Consider the following 20,140-nt stretch of genomic DNA (forward strand, 5'->3'; position numbering starts at 1 on the left):
CCTACTCTGGGCTTCCCAGCTGGTGGGCAGGGAGGACCTCCCACCTCTGCCCCCACACCAGGCTCCCAAAGCTTCTGATTTGTTCGGGAAGGTGAGAGGGTGGGCAGGGTGGCTGCTTCTGGGAGGTTTAAGGAATCTTCTGAGAAAAAGGTCTTCATATTTGTGACTACCCAGGCCTGGGGCGGGGGCAAGGGGAGGAGAGGACCTAGATGGAGGGACCGGAGTCATGGGTGGGGCCTTGGGCAAGTCCCTGCCTGGCCTACTCCTGAGGAGGGTCTCTCTGGCCCAAACAGGCTCCTGCCTTGGGTGGGGTCCCCCATCACTCTCCTGATGAAGGTCATTAGCAAAGCTCTTCAAAAAAGGGTGGGAGACGGGGCGCCTGGGTGGCTCAGTCAGTTAAGCGTCCATCTTTGGCTCATGATGACTTCAGCTCAGGTTGTGATCTCAGGGTTCATGAGTTCAAGCCCCTCGAGCCCCACGAGCCCCGCGTTGGGCTCTGTGCTGACAGCTCAGAGCCTGGAGCCTCCTTCAGATTCTGTGTTTCCCTCTCCCTCTGCCCCTACCCCTCTCGTTCTCTCTCTCTCTCTCAAAAATAAACACACATTGGGTTGCCTGGGTGGCTCAGTCAGTTGAGCGTCAGACTTTGGCTCAGGTCATGATCTCACCACTTGTGAGTTCGAGCCCCGTGTCATGCTCTGGGCTGACAGCTTGGAGCCTGAAGCCTGCTTCGGATTCTGGGTCTCTCTCTCTCTCTGCCCCTCCCTTGCTCTGTCTCTGTCTTTCTCTCTCTCAAGAATAAATAAAACATTAAAAAATTAAAAAAAAATAAACACACATTAAAAAATTAAAAAGAAAAGGAAGGGTGGGAGATGATTTGTATGCAGCACAGCTTACGTCATACACAGTTTTTTGTGTTAAAAGAGGGAGAAAACAAGAACATACATGTACATATGTTGGTATAGAAGCTCTGGAAGAAGCTGTCATCAGGGGTACCCTGAGGGGTGGGTGGGCACTGGACTTGGGGGCCCAGTGGTTGGGCAGAGACATCTTACCGTATGTGTTTACGTATGTATTTGGATCATGTGCACGTTCTCAAAATTCTAAATCAAGGGGCGCCTGGGTGGCGCAGTCGGTTGAGCATCCGACTTCAGCCAGGTCACGATCTCGCCGTCTGTGAGTTCGAGCCCCGCGTCGGGCTCTGGGCTGATGGCTCAGAGCCTGGAGCCTGTTTCCGATTCTGTGTCTCCCTCTCTCTCTGCCCCTCCCCCGTTCATGCTCTGTCTCTCTCTGTCCCAAAAATAAATAAAAACGTTGAAAAAAAATTAAAAAAAAAATTCTAAATCAAAAGCAAACAGCAATAAAACAGAAATAGTAATTACAAAAGAGAGGATAGCCAGGGGGCGAGGCTCCCTTTGAGGAGGGGCTGAGTGGAGAGTCCCCCGCCGTGGGCCCCCGTGTGCTGACCCCTTCCCAGGGCTCCTGACGCCCCAGGCCCTGGACACCTGCATGGCTCCTCCCTGTCCTTCCCGGGACGCTTCCAGCCTCCAAAGCTGCTCCCACGACGCCCAGGCCTGGCCGACTCATGGGGGCTTACATCGGGCCAGGGGCCTACGGGGGCCTTGCTGTCTTCACTCCCAGGCCAGCTTGCGGCCCGGGTCAGGGAGTGAACTTTGTTTTGCCCATAGCACAGGCACGGGCAGGATCAGAGTCATACAGCGACAACCTAAAAGGATGTCATGGTTGGCTCTGTGAACCTCTTCTCCCAGGGATGGGGACCCCATGCTCTGGAGGGCCAGGCGACCTCCCCACGGTCACACACAGCTGTTGTTTCTACAGAGATGGCCCTAGGCTGGGATGAATTACCCAGAATGGGGAGTTTCTATTCCTGTAGACATCCGAAAGTCACAGCGTGCCCGGCCTGTAAAAATAGCCCGTGCTTTGGTCTCTAACGGGATCTCCCGGTCCCTCCCCGGCATCGAAGCTGAATCCGTCAGGGTGTTTCGGCCCAGACTCTCTTGAGAGGCTGCCATCTCTGAGGGGGTCCCTGCTGAGAGCCACCCAGGGTCCATGAGTGAGTCTCAGCTCTCCCAGCCCTGCATGTGGGAGGCGCGGGGAAAATCTCTGCCTGAAGGGCCCTCGGGGACTGTGTGGCCCAAGGCCGAACCATGTTGCGGTGGAGGCCCTGGCGTGGGAAGCCAGGGCCCGGCACGGCTGCCCACACTGGCCCTGCTGCCCGGCCCTCGAAGATGCATGTACAGGGGCTGACGCGTTCCCCGGGCTGGGGCCTTCCTGGCCCGCCAGTCCCCTCAACATGAAGGCGTACACCATCGAAATCCTTGTGTGGACGGCAGTTCTGAATCCTGAACCCCAGAAGGGCTGGAAGTCGGGACAGGCTTCTTCAGACGCTGGCTGTCCCTGTGTGACCCCCAGCCTTTCTTCAGTTGTGTCTCACCTCTGTGCGTGCCTTGGTTCTTGCCCCCCCCACCCTGTTTTTTTCGGAAGCTGAGTGAACATCAGAGGGCCTAAGAGTGAGACCGTCCCCCTAGAAACATGTTTCTCATGCCCCATTCTCGTTTGCTTGGTGGGGAGGGACTCCCACACAGCCCCTCTCCAGAGCCAAGGGAAAGAGCCCCCCCTCACCACCCTCCCCCCCCCCACCCCGGCCAGACAAGGCTGGGGCTAGAGCCATTTGAAAAGCATCTTGGTCCCACCCCCTCATTTCACTGATAAGGAAGCCGAACCCCAGAGAGGGAAGTGGTTCTCTCCAGGGCAGGCTGGTGACCGAGCTGGGACGACAAGTGACATCTCACGGCTCACTCAGCTGCACCGGACCCCCAACAGGTAACAGCCCCCCGGGCCACTTAGAAAAATCGAGACACAGAGGCCACGGACTGACCTCGTTTTCCTGGATGGCGGGTGACTTCCTGAGGCCTGCTGGTGCTTTGTGGTCTGGGCTCCGTCCACACCTGCCCGGACTCGGCGTCCCAGTTGGAAGGGGTGGCCGCAGCCCCCAGCAGCCTCCACGACAACAGCAGCAGCAGGCGGAGGGCTGGTTTGTTCCTGACTATCGGTGACATTTCCTACGAACCCTCAACTTCCTCCTGATTTGACTCAGGGTTGTAGCATCTTGCTGGGGTGGGGAAACCTCACCGTAGGCAGCCCGGGAGCCTTCCCCAGGGGGGCTTGGCTTGCGTGTCACTACCTCCTGCTGGCCCTACTGCCTGCCTCCCGGAACCTGGCCCTGGAAAGCACCAAGAGCCCAAGACCACACGCTGTCAGGAATCACCCTCTAGCCCCTGGGCGAGGTGCTCCAGGCAGGCCAGGGCCGTGAGTAACTTCCCCGGCCTCAGTGGACCCCTCTGGAGAATGGAAACAATAATGGTTTTTTCTTCCTGGGGCTCTTAAGAGCAGTGAGTGATGGAAGAGCTTGGCCATGCAGTCAGCAACTGGGAAGCTGTGCCTGCTGTTATATATCATAACTGGATTGGTCCCTATATGTACCCCTACGGTGCACACGGATGATCGGCCCCACTTGGCCACAGCAGGGAATTCACGTCAGGTGATACAGGTGAATCGGGACGGTGGACACTTGAAGGAAGGGATGAGGTTTTTAAGAGGGGAGGCGAGAGTCTGAGGGGAAATAGGAGGCGGAAAGTGGAATCAGGCACCCCAAAAAGTGAGGAAGGGGGAGCTGGGGGCTCCTGGCTATATCGGAGGCTCTTGCCGGTGATACTGGTGATGCTGTTGGGGGAGGGGAGATAAAGGAGAGACTCAACGTGAGGGCCAGGGAGGCCCCCCACCATCTGTTTGACCTCGGGTAGACTCTAGCTTCTGTGAGCCTCACTGTCCTCACCTGTCAAATGGGCATCATTATAACAACGGTCCAGGAATGTACTGAGTTCCCATCGGAGAGCACTTAGCACAGGAACAGCCACATCTCAAGTCCCTGAACTGACCCCTCTCTGACTCCCTGAGCCCCACTCCAACCCGCCAGGCTCGGGGTGCAGCTTCGGCAAAACTTTGGAGTCAGGGAGATTCTATGTGCTCTGCCCCACCTGTGTCCTGTTCCTTTTCACATCGTGTCCCCCAGAAGCCCAGCTCAGGTGTAGACAGATGAATTTATTTATGCTATGGTGTTAGTGGCAGATAATGGCATCCAAATAAATATTTATATTCTGCCTGTGGGATTCAACACTGCACTCCCAGAGGAGACAAGAATTTCAGGCGAGGAACTTGGATGACACTGGTCCAGGGGTGTGTTCCTCCCCAAACGACATTTCTCAGGGGCCGTACCAACTCTTCTCAGCCATGGCTGGCCCTCCCATCTTGTAGGTGGCTCACACCACAGTGCTCCGTGAGGATGAGGAGTTTGGCAGCGAAAGGGGGGAGGGTGGACCGTCTCAGCCCGCAAACCTCCCAAAGTTCCATTCTCACTGTTGCTGGTGTTTCTGGAAAGTTCTTCTGTTGATGGGAGGAGGGCTGGCTTGGTCTGAGCCACACAGCTTGGTCTGGATGCCACAGCTGTGCATACTAGGCCTGGGGTCTGCCCCAAGTGCGACACCGGCCTAGGCGGCCACAGGAATCACAGCCCAGAGCCAGCCTGCTTTAGTAAGAGCCGGCAAGGTGAGGCCACGGGCTCCTGGCTCGCAGAGCTAGGCGGTGCCGTTCGGATGAGAGAACCCAGACGGAGGCCACACAGCCAGAGCAGCTAGGAGCCTTTGGACTCCTAGGCCAGTCCCTCTTCACACACAATTTTCTCTCCTCTTTACTAAACATTAGGAAACATTAATATATTGACAGAAGATTCCAGTTCAGGCTTAAAAACAACAACAACAACAACAACAACAAAACCCAAAAACCTTTCTTAAGCATGAATTCCCTTGACAACATTCTGGATAAATGGATCTCCTGCCTGTCCTTACATACGCCTGGTGACGGAGAGCTCAGTACAGAGCAAGGCCACTCTGTCTGCTGTCAGATGCTCCAGTAACGAGGCAGGTCTCTTTCTACGGCACCTGGAGCCCATTCTGCAGAGTCGTACAGGGAAGCATGCCTTGAGCGTTGAGGGTGCTAAAATGGCTATTCGCTTATAGACCATGGGCAACTCCAGTCCTTTCCACGATCCCCCTGGGTTGTGGCTTCCTTGCCTGTCCACGTGCAGCCCCAGCCGAGAGTGCCCAGGTTACCAAAACAGCACAAAGACCTCTGTCTCCCCGTGTTCCTCTTCTAGATGCTCTAAATGTAGGTCTGGTTGCCATCATTCCTCGCTGGCTTTCGTGTTTGCAAGAATACTTACGAATCCCCGGTTCCCCTTACGCTGTGGCCGCCTCTGTGTTTTGTGTATAAACATTGGTTCTTTCCCAATATTTGGGTGACATAGTTCTGATTTTATCTCTGACTCACACGTTATTTAAGAGACTACTGCTTAAGAGAATGCATAGAAGTACCTATTATATATTATTAATATCATGGTGCTCAGCAAATAGTGCTGTCTTCTTTGTGGTCTGAGAACAGAAAGGGTGGCACCACTGGGGCAGACTCGGCGGGGCCCATTCCTGGGATAAATGTGGCAAAAGATCCTTGTCTTCTTGCAAGAAAAGTCTATTCCCCCGATTTATGATTCAGTCCTCACCGATCTGCCTTTTTAATTGGGCTATTCAGAGCTTACAAGTTCTCTGTCCACTTGATCGATGATACTCTGAGAGGGGAGCATTAAGGTCTCTACCTACAATTATATTTCTGTTTCTACTGTTCTGTGCATTTCTGGTGCGTTCCCGTTACGTGTTTCTTTGCTGTGCCCATTGGAACATAAATTGTTTTATGTTTTAATTATTCATCGTAGCTTTTACCTTTGGAAAGTCTATGCGTTACTCTATTTTTACTAAAAAAAAAAAATGACTTTGTCATACTCCCTTTTTTTCTAGAGTTCTGTGTGCCTGATAAACCAGAGATTACTCCCTTGTTTTACTCTGTCTGTGTCTCTGTGTTCTCTGTGTTTCTTACTGGCAAAAGAGGATTGGGTGTGGGCTTTTTATTTTTTTTTTTAAATGAGTGCTCCTTTTTATATGAGTATTATCATTTTTAAGGAGTATTATAATTTTATTATAAATGCCACATTTCTGTAAACCTCCACGGGGTTACTGTCTACGTAGAGACATGGAAGTTTTTTCATGTTTAGTTTCTATTGTGAATTGTCTCTTCCTTGTGTTTCTTTACGATAGACAAGATCATTTAACCCGAATAGCGAATTTAGAAACTAAGTTTGAACTCCCACATGTGTTTCTATTAACAGCTGTCCAGACTTTGGGAGGATTTATTTAAATATCTTCCTTTCCCTTGCCCCTCTCTCCATTGCTGATCAGCATTTTGAATGTTTTTTTGTATCGCTCTTTACTCCTAATGGCTGACCTGTGGACAGATGAAACTTTTTTTTTTTTAATGTTTATTTATTTTTGAAGGAGAGAGAGAGAGACAGAGCATGAGCAGGGGAGGGGCAGGGAGAGAGGGAGAGAGGGAGACACAGAATCCGAAAGGGGCTCAAGGCTCTGAGCTGTCAGCAGGGGCTCAAACCCACGGACTGTGAGATCATGACCCGAGCCGAAGTCAGACTCCCAACTGACTGAGCCACCCAGGCGCCCCGAAACTTTTCCTTTTTAAATCACACATCAGGTTTCTGTGGCCATTTCTCCTCTCTTAGGTGGCATCTGCTCTCTCACCTGCGACTTCCAATCCTCTCTGTCACTTCGTGCTTCGTTCCCAAGTTTCTCAGACATTGCGTGTTGAGATGTTCATCTTTGACCTGGCAAGATCTATGCTTCATCAGCTGAGCACTGGTTAGTTCAAAGCATTTCTTTAAATTTTGTATGAGCCTCACTCCCACCCCTGCCGTGCCTCAAACACACACCCAGACTCTTCTTCTTTTAAGGGAAAGTCAAAGCCTCTTCTTCCTTTTCTCCTAGCTAGCATTTACTACACCTTACAAAAATTAAAATTGTTTTTGTGTCACCGCTAATTACTTAGAAAAATATATACAGAGAGAAAAAGAGAAGGAGATAAAAGGTTGACTATGCACCCACTACCTGTTAGAACGCAACCAATGTTTGGCATATGGAAAGTTTTTTCTAGGTTTTTTTTCCCTGTGTGTGGGCTTTTAAAATCATAGTTGAAGTCATTCTGAATGTATAGTTCTGTAGTTTGTGGGTTTTTTACTTAGCATAGTCAGCATAAACATAACATAATCAGACAGAAAAAATTTCCATTGAGTAGATTTACCATCCTGAAATTGAGCTCCTGTTTCTATTTAAAAGTTTGTGCGTTTTTTGCCATCAGAAAAAAATGCTAAAGTAAACACGTTTCCATACACAACTTTTCCTTCTTTTTCATAATTGACTTGAGGTAAGTTTCTAATCACCGGATGAGAGATTAATAACATTTCTTTGACTTGTACTGTGAATGATCAAGTCAAGAAGCTGTGTGTACTTACCAGCATGTCAATGACTGTTTCACAGAACCCTTACCAGCTTCTTTATTGAAATGATGAGCAAAAATTTATGTCTTTGTAAATCCTCCTCTGGGAACTGGTTGTGTCCCCTGCCTGTTTGTCTGTTGAGGGTCTTGATAATGTATATGTTTTTTATACTCTTCATAAAGAAAGAACATCATTTGTCGGACATTATTTGTGTATTTTCCTTCCCTAGGATATTTCTTGATGTTAACCTTTTTTAACAGAAAGAAAATCTCCTAGGTTTCTATATATTGTGGTCAGAATATAGCCAACATAATTTCTGCTTTTTTTTTTTTAGTAGAAGATTTTGTTCCTGGTAGGCAGATAATTCATTTTGGCAATTGTTGGTTTTTTTTTTTTTTTTTAATACTTGAGAAAAGAGTAGATTACATTTCTGTTTCAAACCAAATTCAAGAGCTATTAATCAAATTGTGTTCATTCTATTGTTTATATAACTCTACATCCCAACTTATATCTAGCTTACTTGATCTGTTCAAGTTTATAGTACATTAGAGTCTGATGCTACACCGTGTCTTTGCCAATGGCCCTTCAGATTCTAGCGATTAGACTTCATGTACTTTTATAGACTATTATTCAGTGCATAAGATAACTCTATCGGCCTTCATAATTTTTCTTTTGTTAATGTTAAATAACCTTGGTTCTGATGCGTGGCTTTATTAAACTCTATAATACTTGATGTGAATATTACCACTGACTTTCTTTTTATCCAGATTTGTCTGCTATACCATCATAGGACTTTTACTTTGAACATTTCTCTGTCATTAAGTGTGTCCTTTATAAGCAACAAAGAGTTGTATTTCATAGCTGACCTAAAAACATTAGTTAATAAGGAAAGCATGACTTTTTTATGTTTATTGTAATTTCTCTGCTCAGTTTCTTTTTCCAATTTATTTACTCCTTTGCTGTAGGGTCTGATTTGTTTGTTTATTTCTATCTTTGGTGATTTGAAGATATGCATCCTGTTTTTAATAGTCCGTGGTTAGTTACTTCAAGGTTTAAAAAAAAAACCTCTTACATTCTCTGTAATTATCAAAGTGAAAAAAACCCCTGAACAATAACTTTAATTTCCTTTTATGGAATATCTGCTTAGCCCATGTCCTGTTACTTACCACGATCCCTGCCCCCACCACCCCAAGGGCATTCTTCCTTCTTCATTAATTGATCTAAGGGATTACCGCTTGTCTTTTAAAGAAATTTGTTATTATTTTTTTTTACCTTAATTAAAAAAAATGTTTTAATGTTTATTTATTATTGAGAGAGAGAGAGAGCGAGAGCACAAGTTGGGGACAGGCAGAGAGAGAGGGAGACACAGAATCCGAAGCAGGTTCCAGGCTCCGAGCTGTCAGCACAGAGCCTGACGCGGGGCTCGAACTCACGGACCGCGAGATCGTGACCTGAGCCGAAGTCGGTCACTTAACCAACTGCACCACCTAGGTGCCCCTGTTACTATTTTTTTTAGGTTAATTTATTTATTTTGAGGGAGGGACAGAAAGAAAGAGAGAATCCCAAGCAGTCTCTGTGCCCAGGGTGGGGCTCAAACTCGAACTCACAAACAGTGAGATCATGACCTGAGCTGAAATGGAGAGTCGGATGCTTAACCGACGGAGCCACCCAGACGCCCCTACCTCTTGTCTTTTTTAAGTGACCTCTTTTACAGTGTTTTTCTTTTAAGTTTACATTTGTAACCATAATCATCATAACTGAAGTCTCTTCGTGGTTCCCTGCTTTTAATGCTCTGCCCTAAGCTTTCCACCTTGATATTTTCATTCTTCATTGTCATTACCTCACGGAGGTCTAAATTTTTGCGTGCGTCTCGGAGTCCATTTCTTTCTGGAAGCCACACATTTCTGAGGGTAGTTTTCTGTGCTCTTCACACCGTCACAACAACCCAGATGGGTAGGAAAGACTCGTGTCCACATTTTCTCCCTCAAACCTCTTCTGTCGTGAATTACTTTTTCAGAGAAGTTTCCAAGGAATTTGCTTTGTTTATTCACAGATGTTTGTAGGCCTCGATATTAATGTCATCTAAAGATGTGAGCGGAACATCTGGGAGGGGCTCTCTTTCCATAAATTTTGCACAAAACATGGCTTCTCTGATCCAAGTTCTCATCTTCTCTGTTGTCCGATTCAGCCCCATCTCTCAGGCACCCCGCTGCCTGTCGGTGACTAACAAAGGTCATCTTGGACCCTTCAGGTCTCTTCACACATCTGATTTGCTTGACCCATGACCTCTTCCCATTCAATTCTATTTCCTTCCTGGTCTGAGGCTGGAACCAGGGCCCGTTCAAATGCTTCTTGTGAGGCGATCAGACCCACCATCCCTGCTGAAGAAAGGGAACACATATAGATGGCCCTGATTGGAATGGGAATTGGGAACGCCCCCACTACTGCACGTCACACGCTAACCAGCTTGTGACGTAAATAGAAGCATTACGACAGCCTCGGGGGTGGCTATCAGGTGGCTGCTCCAGCCTCCCCCTTCAGGAGACCCCGCTGCCCCATGGGAGCACTGGTGACCTGCAGCCCAGCTCTGCCCCTTCAGCTCCACAGTGATGGTGGTCCTGGGGCCACACCGTCCTTGTGTTGCTTCCAGCCAATCACCGAGCCCGGCAGAGGCACTAGTCCTGGGTGACTCCCGCTTGACCTGGGACCCCTCCACCAGGCCACCCAAGCTTAGGGGCTCCCCGGTGGTCCGGCCAGCAGGTTTTCAGAGCCTCACCGTGCGCTGACTCTCCTCCCACAGAAGGCTTCCTTCCCTCTCTCCTTCCACAGGTGTCCGAACTGCCTCTCCTCTTTATCCCACACAGACATTTGTCCCAAGAAATCTCTCAAATGTCTAATCCTGTCTCAGCGTCTGCTTCTCAGCGTCCCAACCCCCCACCCCCCACCTCAATGCAACAGGTGGACAGGGGGGTTGGTGCGGATCCCCGGGTTGGCGGGAACAGGAGCTATCGAGGGCCCCTGGCAACAGGTCAAGTGTGGGGAGCTTGCTGGCTCCTAGCACAAGTGGACTGGCCATTGTTGGCAGCTGATCTTCGAGAAAAATGACTGCTTTATCTCTTGCTGCAGGCTGGAGCCTTTTTATCTTCTTCCAGAGACGTTCCTGATCTTTTTTTTAAAGAAGATTTTTTTAGAAAGATGGTTTCCTTGAACTTTCCGAGGGAATTCAGAGCATTAATTTTTCAGATGCTCTGCTTACTCTGCCGTTAGCTGGAAGGTTTTTTTTTTTTCAACCTAATTTCTTTTTGACAGTCCATAGAGTGCTTTCTCTGACTTCAAAGATTTCCATTTGAAAAGTTGCCATTTGAAGTCTGTCAATAATTCAAATGTGCCCTTTAGGATGGTCCTCCCGGAGAACACTGGTAGCTGAATTGTGTCTCTTTCCCACACATACACCCGGTGCCATCGAGTCAGACAAGCCCCAGCCTCCGTCAGACCATTTTTCTCCCTTTGTTTTTCTTTGGTTTGTTTGACTCAGCCACATGCTGGGGCTGGGTTGGGTTCTACTTTTGAGCATCACTGACTTTTTTTTCTTGGCCGCTTTAGTTGTAGTCATTGAACCACTGGTGATGCAGTAGATTCTTCCATGGAGGACGCCTGAGCATGACCCAGCCAAAAAACGGACGCCTGAGTTCCTCTTTTTTGCAGCCTCGTTGAATTTCTTTAAACACAAACCTATATTTGCTCTTATTCTTGTGGTTCTTGGCTTACTGCTGCTTCTGCTATTGAAGGTGACTTCTCTGGGCCAACCGAGTCTTCCTGTTTGGTGTTGCAACACTTTCCGGTGAGACCGGGATTTGTTTTTTTTTTTCTGGCCTGCCTTTGTCATCATTTTTGAAATTTCTCTTGCTGGTTCTAAGTTATTCTAGCTATTTTCTGAGATAGGCCTGGGGATATTTTGGCATTTTTAGCCGGGAGGAAGCAGCCTGCCAGCTTGTGTTTCTGACAGGTGTCCTCCAGCGGGAGCAGGTGTGCAGGGGGCTCCACACTGCACAACTCCAGGGGGCGCTCTTCTCAGAGACCTCAGGAGCACGAAGCTTTAAATGTGAGGAAATACATTTTCCTACATCTTCTGTGATATAAACCCCTAAGCATAGTTAACACATAAGGAAACCACCGAATCAAGCAATGTATGTTAAATGTTTAACACATAGTTCTCCATGGATGATACAAAAATATATTCTTTTTTGCTAGCAGTTAGAGAGGGTTTGAGAATGGCATTCTTTTATATATTTTTTAATGTTTATTTATTTTGAGAGAGACAGAGAGAGATTGGGGTAGGGGCAGAGAGAGAGAGAAAGAGAGAGAAAGAATCCCAAGCAGGCTCCCTGCTGTCAGTGTGGAGTCTGACATGGGGCTCGAACTCATGAACTGTGAGATCATGACCTGGGCCTCAATCAAGAGTCAGATGCTTAACTGACTGAGCCACCCAGGTGCCCTGGGAATGGCATTCTATATAGGGTCTCAAAAATACCCAAATCCTTCCTTCCCAAAGGCTTACAAGGGAATTATACTAAGAGACCATAGAAGAATGGGATTCTCTTACCCATATCTGTGGAGCAAAGAAATAAGTCACACAGATGTTTGTTGTGGAAGTTTTTGTTCCCTAAAACCCCTAGAAAACCTAAATGTTCGTGAGTAGGCTATTAGCTAAGTGAGTTGTGGTATCTCCTCACAACAAGAAACAACAGTGTGTATTAAGAAGAAAAAGTCAATTCATCGATGTTAACGTGGAACAATTTCCAAGAAACACTGCAAAGTGACAAAGCAAAGGTCAGAGCTGTGCGTGTAATATTTTCCAAATTTAAAGAAGCATCATATGTATGTATGTATATGTGTGTGTATGCGTGTGTGTGTGTGTGTGTGTGTGTGTGTATGCCTATCTTTGGAAAATTTCTGGAAAAAGTATGCACAGAACTGTTGACCGTGGTTGCCTCTGGAAAAGACAACTGAGGCCCTGGGGTACAATAGAGGCTTCTGTTTCTTTCCTTTTCTTTTCTTTTCTTTTCTTTTCTTTTCTTTCCTTTTCTTTCTTTTTTTATATTGTCTGAATATCTTATGGAATGCATGGAATACTTTTTCAATTAAAAAAAAAAAAAAACTACTAGGGTCGCCTGGGTGGCTCAGTCAGTTGTGTCTGACTCTTGACTTGGGCTCAGGTCATGATCTCACGATTCATGGGTTCAAGCCCCGCATTGGTCTCTGTGCTGACAGTGGGGATCCTGCTTGGGATTCTCTGTCTCTCCCTCCCTCTGCTCCTCCCTGACTGGCTCGTGTGCATGTGCGCGCACGTTCTCTCTCTCTCTCTCAAAATAAATACACATACTTAAAAAAACCTAGTAGAACAACACAAGCTCAGCTGATAACTGCATTGGTCGCTAGTACAGGGTTCTTGGTCACAGACTATGTTGGCACCTTCTCCCGGGCACATCGACATTTTGGACCTCAGCCCCTGCTGCCAGGAAGTCACTGAGGGCAGGAGAGTCCTAATGAGTAGTCTGTGGCCCAGAGCGACTGACCTCCCACATGCAGCGACCTTGTGTGCTCCAGGACCTGGCACGCCCAGTGCCTCAGACCAGCCACACCCGCCCATCTGCTCGGGAGGTGGGGGCGGGAGAAAGGAGGGTGGATGGAATCGGGCTCATATTTGAATTCTCTGTCCACTGGGCTGCACATGCCCTGGCTTTGATCTGCTCCAGGACCACCGTTACGGACCTTTGTGTCCCAACCTCCCTTTCCCAAATTCAAAAGCAGAAATCTAACCACCAAGGTGGTGGCATTAGGAGGTGGGGCTTTGGGGGAGTGATTAAATCCTGAGGGCGGAGCCCCTCGTGGGTGGGATCAGTGGTCTTAGAAAAGAGACCCCAAAGAGCCCTCTTGTTCTCTTTCCACCACGTGAGGACAGAGAGAGGAGTTGGCAGTCTGCACCCTGGAAGAGGGCCCTCACCCAACTGTGCTGGCACCCTGATCTCGGACTTCCAGCCCCCAGAGCTGTGAGATACAGATTTCTGCTGTTTATAAGCTACACAGCCCACTGAACCAAGGCAGTCACCTACCACGATACAGAAGTCCACAAGGGCATGCACCCGCCCCCCTCCCCCCAATTTGGCCAGCTCTTAAGTGAGACCTGGCCAGGGCCTGCCTTGGACCCTCGTCTTTGGCCTGATCGGAAGCCCTGACTTGGGATCTTCTGTCTGTTGGCAACCAGCTTCCCCGTGCAGCCACACTGCAGCCTGGTCCTCTTGTCCTTGAGACCAGCTCTAATTGTCCACCTGTGTAAAAGCCTTTCTTTGCCCCGTGGAGAACTCAAGCCGTCACATTCCCTCTGGGAATGTCCTTTCTTCCATGTCTCTCCATTTTCTGTCTGGTTTTCTCCTTGATGTAACAAGGGGCTGCAGCACCTCTAGACTTTATGTCTTTCCAACGTCAAGTCCCACTGAGAGAGAGCCCCAACCCCCTTCCTAGAAACCCAAGTAAGAGTTACTGTTGCTTTTTGTCCTCTCTGGGTGGGTCAAATGTCTATCCCTGAACCAATGAACAACTAGTCATCGTGTCTGTGACCAGCCCTTCGGGCAGGGGTGGGGTCAACTCTGTCCAGCCTTCTGGGATGCGGGTGGCGGGAAACAGACAGACAGCATGCAAAAAGGGTCTGGGTCCCCGAAACAGCATTTGAGTTCCCTGTCAAGCTGTAGCTCGTCAGCCCTGCCCTAGTTCTCATGTTCTCAGCTGTGTGAAATTCTCGCTTTGCTTAAGCCAGTTTGGGTCAGGTTTATGTCATTGTTACTATTTTCTTCTTCTTCTTTTTAAATGTTTCTTGATTTTTGAAAGAGAGAGAGTGAGCAGGGGAGGTGCAGAGAGCGGGGCCGGGGGAGGGGTGGGGTGCAGAGGATCCAAAGCAGGCTCCTCACTGATAGCAGAGAGCCTGACATGGGGCTTGAACTCACAAACCGTGAGATCACGATCCGAGCTGAAGTTGGACACTCATCCAACTGAGCCACCCAGGCATCCTGGTGATTGTTACTACTTTCAACAGAAAGAGTTCCGATTGAAGAAAAGGACAGATGTTCACACACAATTCCATTTTTGTAAAAGGAAAAAGGGACACACACATGTGCACGTGTGTGTGCGAGTGTGAGAGAGTCTGGAATGATACACAGCAAAAGGTAATAGTGGTTATACCTGGGCAGCTGGATTAGAGGCAATGTTTTCTTGCATTTTCTAATTGTTACTTAATGGGCACGAATGGCGGTGGGACACAGTCACTTGGATCCTTCACTTGTAGAGAGCGAGAGGAACTTCGTCTAATCTGCTGTTGGTGTTGTAGGAAAGAACATGAGTCAGCAACTAAACAGAAGCCGGAGCTGCTCCTTCAGCGATGTGGATGAGCTGATGAAGACGGTGCAGCTGACGGTCCACATCCCCACCTTCCTCCTGGGCCTCCTCCTCAACGTGCTGGCCATCCGAGGCTTTAGCACCTTCCTGAAGAAGAGGTGGCCAAATTATGCGGCCACTTCCATCTACATGATCAACCTGGCAGTCTTTGACCTGCTGCTGGTGCTGTCCCTTCCGTTCAAGATGGCGATGTCCAACGCATGGGCTCCCCATCCTTCCGTCTGTACCTTCGTGGAGTGCTTCTACTTCGTTAGCATGTACGGGAGTGTCTTCACTATCTGCTTCATTAGTCTGGATAGATTCTTGGTCATCCGGTACCCGTTCCTGGTCAGCCACCTCCGGTCCCCCAGGAAGATCTTTGGGATCTGTTGCACCATCTGGGTCCTCGTGTGGGCGGGGAGTATTCCCATCTACAGCTTCCACGGGAAGGTGGAAAAGTACACGTGCTTCCACAACATGTCCGATGGCACCTGGAGTCCCCAGGTCTTCTTCCCCCTTGAGGTGTTCGGCTTCCTTCTTCCCCTGGGTGTCATGGGTTTCTGTTCCTCCAGGAGCATTCACATCTTGGTCCGCCGTCGGGGCCTCACCGAGGACTGGGTCCAGCAGAAGGCCTGCATCTGGACAATTGCAGCCAGCCTGGCTGTCTTCGTGGTCTCCTTTCTTCCGGTCCATTTGGGCTTCTTCTTGCAGTTCCTGGTACGGAATGGCTTTATTGTGGAGTGTAGAGCTAAGCAGAACATCAGCTTTTTCTTGCAATTGTCCATGTGTTTCTCCAACATCAACTGCTGCCTAGATGTCTTCTGCTACTATTTTGTCATCAAAGAATTCCGCACGGACATCATGGCCCACCGGCCTTCCAGGGTCCAGCTCGTCCGCCAGGATACCATGACCAGTAGGATCTAAGGAAGGAAAGACCTACACAGAAGAAGGAACCCCCGGCCCCAAATCCCAGTAGCAGATATCGCGTTCCGACGTTGCTGATGTGGTGGACCGATGTGGCACCTTTGCTGGTGTGCTTTCCCTTGTGATGCTCATTGAACACTGTCTTTGCTCATTATGCTCCAAAGAGCTTTCCCCAGCATGCAGACAACTGGACATGAATCAGCCAGTATTTGGGAATCTCTGAAGGACCCGAGAAACGGGTGAATTCTTTATTTCTGAGCTCAAAAACATGAGGCAGAAGAATTGAAAAAGAGGAGACCATCGGAGCAAGGCTGTTTCCCAGCTCTTCCCCATCCTTCTGTTAGACTAGAAGGTTCTGGAAAGGAAGAGAGACGAGTTAGGAGAGAGACCCGAGAGGGTTGGTCATGGTGGGAAATGCTCTGGGAACAGACGGAGCAGGAGGGATGTAGCCAGCTCCTTTCTAGTTTGGGGATCCCAGGGTAGAGCAGATTTGTACTTCCCCATCCTTTCTGGGGCTTTGTTGGCCAATAACCTCACAGAGATGATAGCAAGTGGGGGTGAGAGGGGCAGAGAAAGAACCTACAGAGAGCCCCAAGTTTCCTATGGGAAAGAAGGGCCTGGGAAGCCAGCCAAAGCTTCCCGTGTCCTCCCCAAGGCTGCAGAAGGATGAGGGGAGCCAGTGTGAACCAGGCCATGGTGAAGCTATGGACGCTTTGTGGAAGAATTGGGGACAGAGTGGAAAGGCACTGGTGACACCTGAGAGCCACAAGGGAATTGGATACACCTGGGGAAGGAAGGTGACAGGCCAAGGACCCCCTGTTGCCATCATGATGTCGCCTAGAAGAGGCTGACCTAAGGATTCAGGCTTGATTTGGTTCAGCCAGAGGAGAATAAGGAACATGTGTTTGTCTTGCCCACCTGAATCCTGCCAGGACGGCTGGCTCGGAGCCACTATCCACAGAACTGTCCCTCTCCAGTGGCCGGGAGGGGGCAAATGAGCCAGCCAGGAATGGGAGGAATCATCTCGATGGCATGGAGCCCCTGGCAGTTCCTACTCGAAGACCAAACAACTGCCTCCCGGTTTGGACCGGGCTTCTCTCTCCAGTGGCCCTGAGGAGGAGGAGCGGTGGCGGCTGTGAGCCTTGCGAGGACATAGCCGCCGCTCCAGAGAGCAAAATGACTAGAAGGATGGGTTGTGGGGTGGTTTTGCGAGACGGAGTGAGTGGGACGAGATGTAAGGGATGAGACCTAATGTGAGAAAGGGGCAGGTCTTTAGGAAGAAAAGAACCACTTTCTACTTGGAGGGAAAGGGGCTTCCACTGCCAAGGGGTGGATGGAAGGTAGGTGGCTTTTGGCCGAAGAAGAGGGCGATTTCGATAAAACCCTGCCAGGAGGCGGGGGCAGAGGCTGGGTGATTACCGAGGTGAGGCCCGAAGCCACAGGGCTCTGTGAAGGGGTGGGGTAGCGGCGGGGGGTGGTGGAGAGGAAGCGTGGAGGGCAGAGCTGCTTCCTGCTTGAGAATCGCCAGCTTGGCTGAGAGCATCCAAGGGCAGGAACCCCTCTGACTCCTGCTTCCGCCCCAGCCAACTCAGTAGTCAGGTGGAGGGAAGGGTGAGAACACGGCGTCAATGAAAGGGTGGATATAGCTGTGGAGGAATGATCGTGACCAGGACCGGAGGCTCCCGCCTCCCCCCCCCCCCCCCCCCACACTGGGCATCCAGGAACCGGTAGCCTGGGGCAGGGGCTCTGCAGTCCAAGCTGCCCTGAGGTGCCTACACCCTGCACCGTTTCGCGGCCATCCTGGACAGAGGCTCTAAGAAAGCCAGGCTGTTACATCCAGCAGGACATTGGTGCCTGGGGTTGGTGGCAGGGCGGGGAGCGGTCAGAGCCCATGGGTACGTGCAGTCACCGCCTCTCCCTCAGTTTCTCTCTTTGCACTGGGAGCTGGGAGTCCAACATGTGGCACTTATATCTACCACTTACATAGGGCCAGACAGGTTTCCTGAGAGAAAATTGATGGCAGGGCCCTGACAACCCATCACCTCCTGTGATGTTCATAAACATAAAATGTTGTCCTGGGGGCAGCATGACCCTGCCCGAGCCGGGTGATGGAGAAGGCGAGAGGGGAAGCTAGACCTATGAGCTCAGGTTGATATGGCAACCGTGGACTTGTGGGTGAGCCTTGGAGACCGCCCCCCCCCCGCCCGCCCGCCACTGATCCCAACACACTAGAGGAGCCCACGAGCCTCTTCTGTCTCTGCATGGGGACCCATCTTGGTCTGCGAGTCACAGAGGACTCAGCAGGGTCTGTAGGGGTGGGCTCAGGTCCAGCGCTTCAGACCAGGCCGCTCTGCAGGGGGGTCCACACTGTAGGCCAAGCAGTCAGGCCCAGCAGGCACAGGAGGGACAGAGGTCAGGGTCAGGGTCAGGGTTCAGGTGCTGAGGCATTCGAGGGCCCATTCGAATTGGCGAACGCTGAGCTTAGTTGTGGAAATCACTGAAATTCCTGCCATCAAAGGAGGCTGGGGGACGTTATTTGGCCATAAATGTGACCTATTTTTCCTCCCAGTCTGGAAAAACCTGAGACACACTTGTCATATGTGCATGTATGAAGCTAGCACAATTAAGTGGAAAATGACTTGTTTAATCGGATTTGCCAAATAAATCGATTCCTGGGATGCTGCGTGACCTGGTCTTGGGGGGCACTTACTGGCTCCAGTGTAGAGCCGGTCCCTGGTGGCCCCTTGCCTGGTGACCCAACAATCTTGGCCGGAGGGACCAAGAAGGGCCCAGGCGGAAGCAGCCACATGGACGCCAAGTGTGAGCAGACACAGGAGCGGGGCCGGGGCCTGCCCGAGTGGCCAGGAGCCGGACCCTGCAGAGTCCGGCTCAGTGCAGGTCCCCGCATCTGCTCGGGGACTTGGTTCTCCGCGAGAGCAGCTGCACCCTCTCCCTCCATCTTGTCCGACCGCCCCCATGATACTGGAGCTGCTTCCCAAGGCCCTGGCTCCTTTTATAGACATCGTGAGGCCCAGCAGAGGAGACCTGCTGACCACCAAGGGGCCGAAGACCCAGGGCCAGTACTCCAGAGGTCTTTGCTGTGACCCGTCCCTTCACTAACTGCCTGCAGAGTGAGTCTGACTCTCCCGGGTTAAATCTGAGTTTTCCTTTATGGCTCTGCACATGTGGACCCTGGTCACCTATCCAGAGCTCATGGAGAATATGAAGTCCTGGGTGCTGGCCCCGGGGCCACTTCTTTCTCCTAAATTCCCCACAATCTCAACTAGAGCCCAGTTCTGGCCTGGGTACCGAGGGCTAGCTGGGGACATCCTTGTTCCTTGACAATTGCTATATGTGCCCCCCACTCCCCGCTGCAAATCCATATGTTGAAGCCCTAACCCCCAGTATGATGGTATTTGGATGGGGCCTTTGGAAGATACTCAGTTTTATTTATTTATTTAAATGTTTGTTTTTGAGAGAGAGAGAGCATGCGCGCGGGTGAGTGGGGGAGGGGCGGAGAGAAAGAGGGGGACAGAGGATCCAAAGCAGGGTCTGTGCTGACAGCATTGAGCCCGATGTGGGGCTTGAACTCATGAATTGTGAGATCATGACCTGAGCCCAAGTCGGACGCTCAACTGACTGAGCCACCTGGGTGCCCTGGGAGATACTTAGTTTTAGATGGCTTCCTGAGGTTGGTGCCCTCATAATGGGATTAGTGCCCTGACGTGAAGAGCCACCAGAGTGCTTTCTCCCTCTCCACCTGCATGCCCCGAGGAAAGGCCATGTGAGGACACAGGGAGAAAGAAGGCAGCCATTTGCAACCGAAGCAGAGAGCCCTCAGCGGACATCAACCCCTCTGGCACCTCGACCCTGGACTTCCCGGCTCCAGAACAGTGAGAAATAAATTCCTGTTGTCAGAGTCGATGGTGTGTTGTTAAGACAGCCCAGGAAGACCGAAACAACAGCCATTTCCTGCTGACCCAGCGGCTACCTCATATCTGGGCCACGTCCCCTTGGGGGACAAGGGCTGACCTTCCTTGGGGATATCGGCCCCTGTGGAGCATTTGGCAGGCACAGTGCTGGTCCATGGACTGCACAGTCCTCTTGACTCTCTCTCCGGGGACCCTGTGAAGCTGAAAGTCATGATATTTATGCTACCTAGCTGCTACAGGATCCTGATGACATTTGCACTAGAAAGATCCCCGCCTTATGGCAAGTTGCCACAAGTAGACGCTAATTGCAAAGATTCTTGAAAGGGCTGAGGCCTGGCAGGTGACTGTGGAGACCGGCAGAGGTAAAAGGGATTTTGTTAAGAGATCA

At 50.3% G+C, this 20,140-nt stretch overlaps 1 protein-coding gene across 2 annotated transcripts in view; it reads left to right on the top strand.

Moving 5' to 3' along the window:
* GPR55 (G protein-coupled receptor 55) overlaps window positions 1-18,491 on the top strand; it is a 44,017-nt gene extending 25,526 nt beyond the window's left edge. The window contains exons 2-3 of one of the 2 annotated variants that reach the window (XM_047873628.1): window positions 6,698-6,833; window positions 14,850-18,491. In XM_047873628.1, coding sequence (XP_047729584.1) covers window positions 6,785-6,833; window positions 14,850-15,820 — 1,020 coding nt within the window. In that variant the 5' untranslated portion in view covers window positions 6,698-6,784 and the 3' untranslated portion in view covers window positions 15,821-18,491. The remainder of the gene's footprint in view (window positions 1-6,697; window positions 6,834-14,849) is intronic. The other variant, XM_047873629.1, reaches the window with a different exon arrangement.
* The last annotated feature ends 1,649 nt before the right edge of the window (window positions 18,492-20,140 follow it).

Source organism: Prionailurus viverrinus, chromosome C1, assembly GCF_022837055.1.
Source record: "Prionailurus viverrinus isolate Anna chromosome C1, UM_Priviv_1.0, whole genome shotgun sequence".
Classification (NCBI taxonomy): Eukaryota; Metazoa; Chordata; class Mammalia; order Carnivora; family Felidae; genus Prionailurus; species Prionailurus viverrinus.